Source organism: Chaetura pelagica, unplaced genomic scaffold, assembly GCF_000747805.2.
Source record: "Chaetura pelagica isolate M959 unplaced genomic scaffold, ChaPel_1.0 scaffold397, whole genome shotgun sequence".
In the NCBI taxonomy this organism is placed as follows: domain Eukaryota; kingdom Metazoa; phylum Chordata; class Aves; order Apodiformes; family Apodidae; genus Chaetura; species Chaetura pelagica.
In genome coordinates, this window is record NW_009953851.1 from 135156 (window position 1) to 135467 (window position 312).

The 312-nt window shown below is 64.1% G+C and overlaps 1 protein-coding gene across 1 annotated transcript in view; it reads left to right on the forward strand.

Annotated features, from left to right (window-relative positions):
• ULK3 (unc-51 like kinase 3) overlaps positions 1 to 312 on the forward strand; it is a 5298-nt gene that overhangs the window by 1542 nt on the left and 3444 nt on the right. Inside the window, exon 2 of the mRNA XM_010001343.1 lies at positions 161 to 281. Coding sequence (XP_009999645.1) covers positions 161 to 281 — 121 coding nt within the window. The remainder of the gene's footprint in view (positions 1 to 160; positions 282 to 312) is intronic.

Here is a 312-nt window from a genome sequence, read left to right on the forward strand (position 1 = left end):
GGGGGTGTGAGCCAAGCTCCTGGGGTCTCTCCTGGCTCTGTATCTGAGGGGGTTGGTGCCAGGGACTGGGCAAACTGGTCTAGGCAGAGCCTACGTGGGTGGGGCAGGGCGAAGGGACCTGCTGGGGTGGCACAACGAGGTCCCTTCTGGCCTGGGACAGTGGGACAGCGACCACATCTACCTGATCATGGAGTTCTGTGCCGGGGGGGACCTTTCCCGCTTCATCCGGACGCGCAGGATCCTCCCTGAGAAGGTGGCACGTGTGTTCCTGCAGCAGCTGGGTAAGGGCAGCCTCCCCTAGGGCTTGGGGTT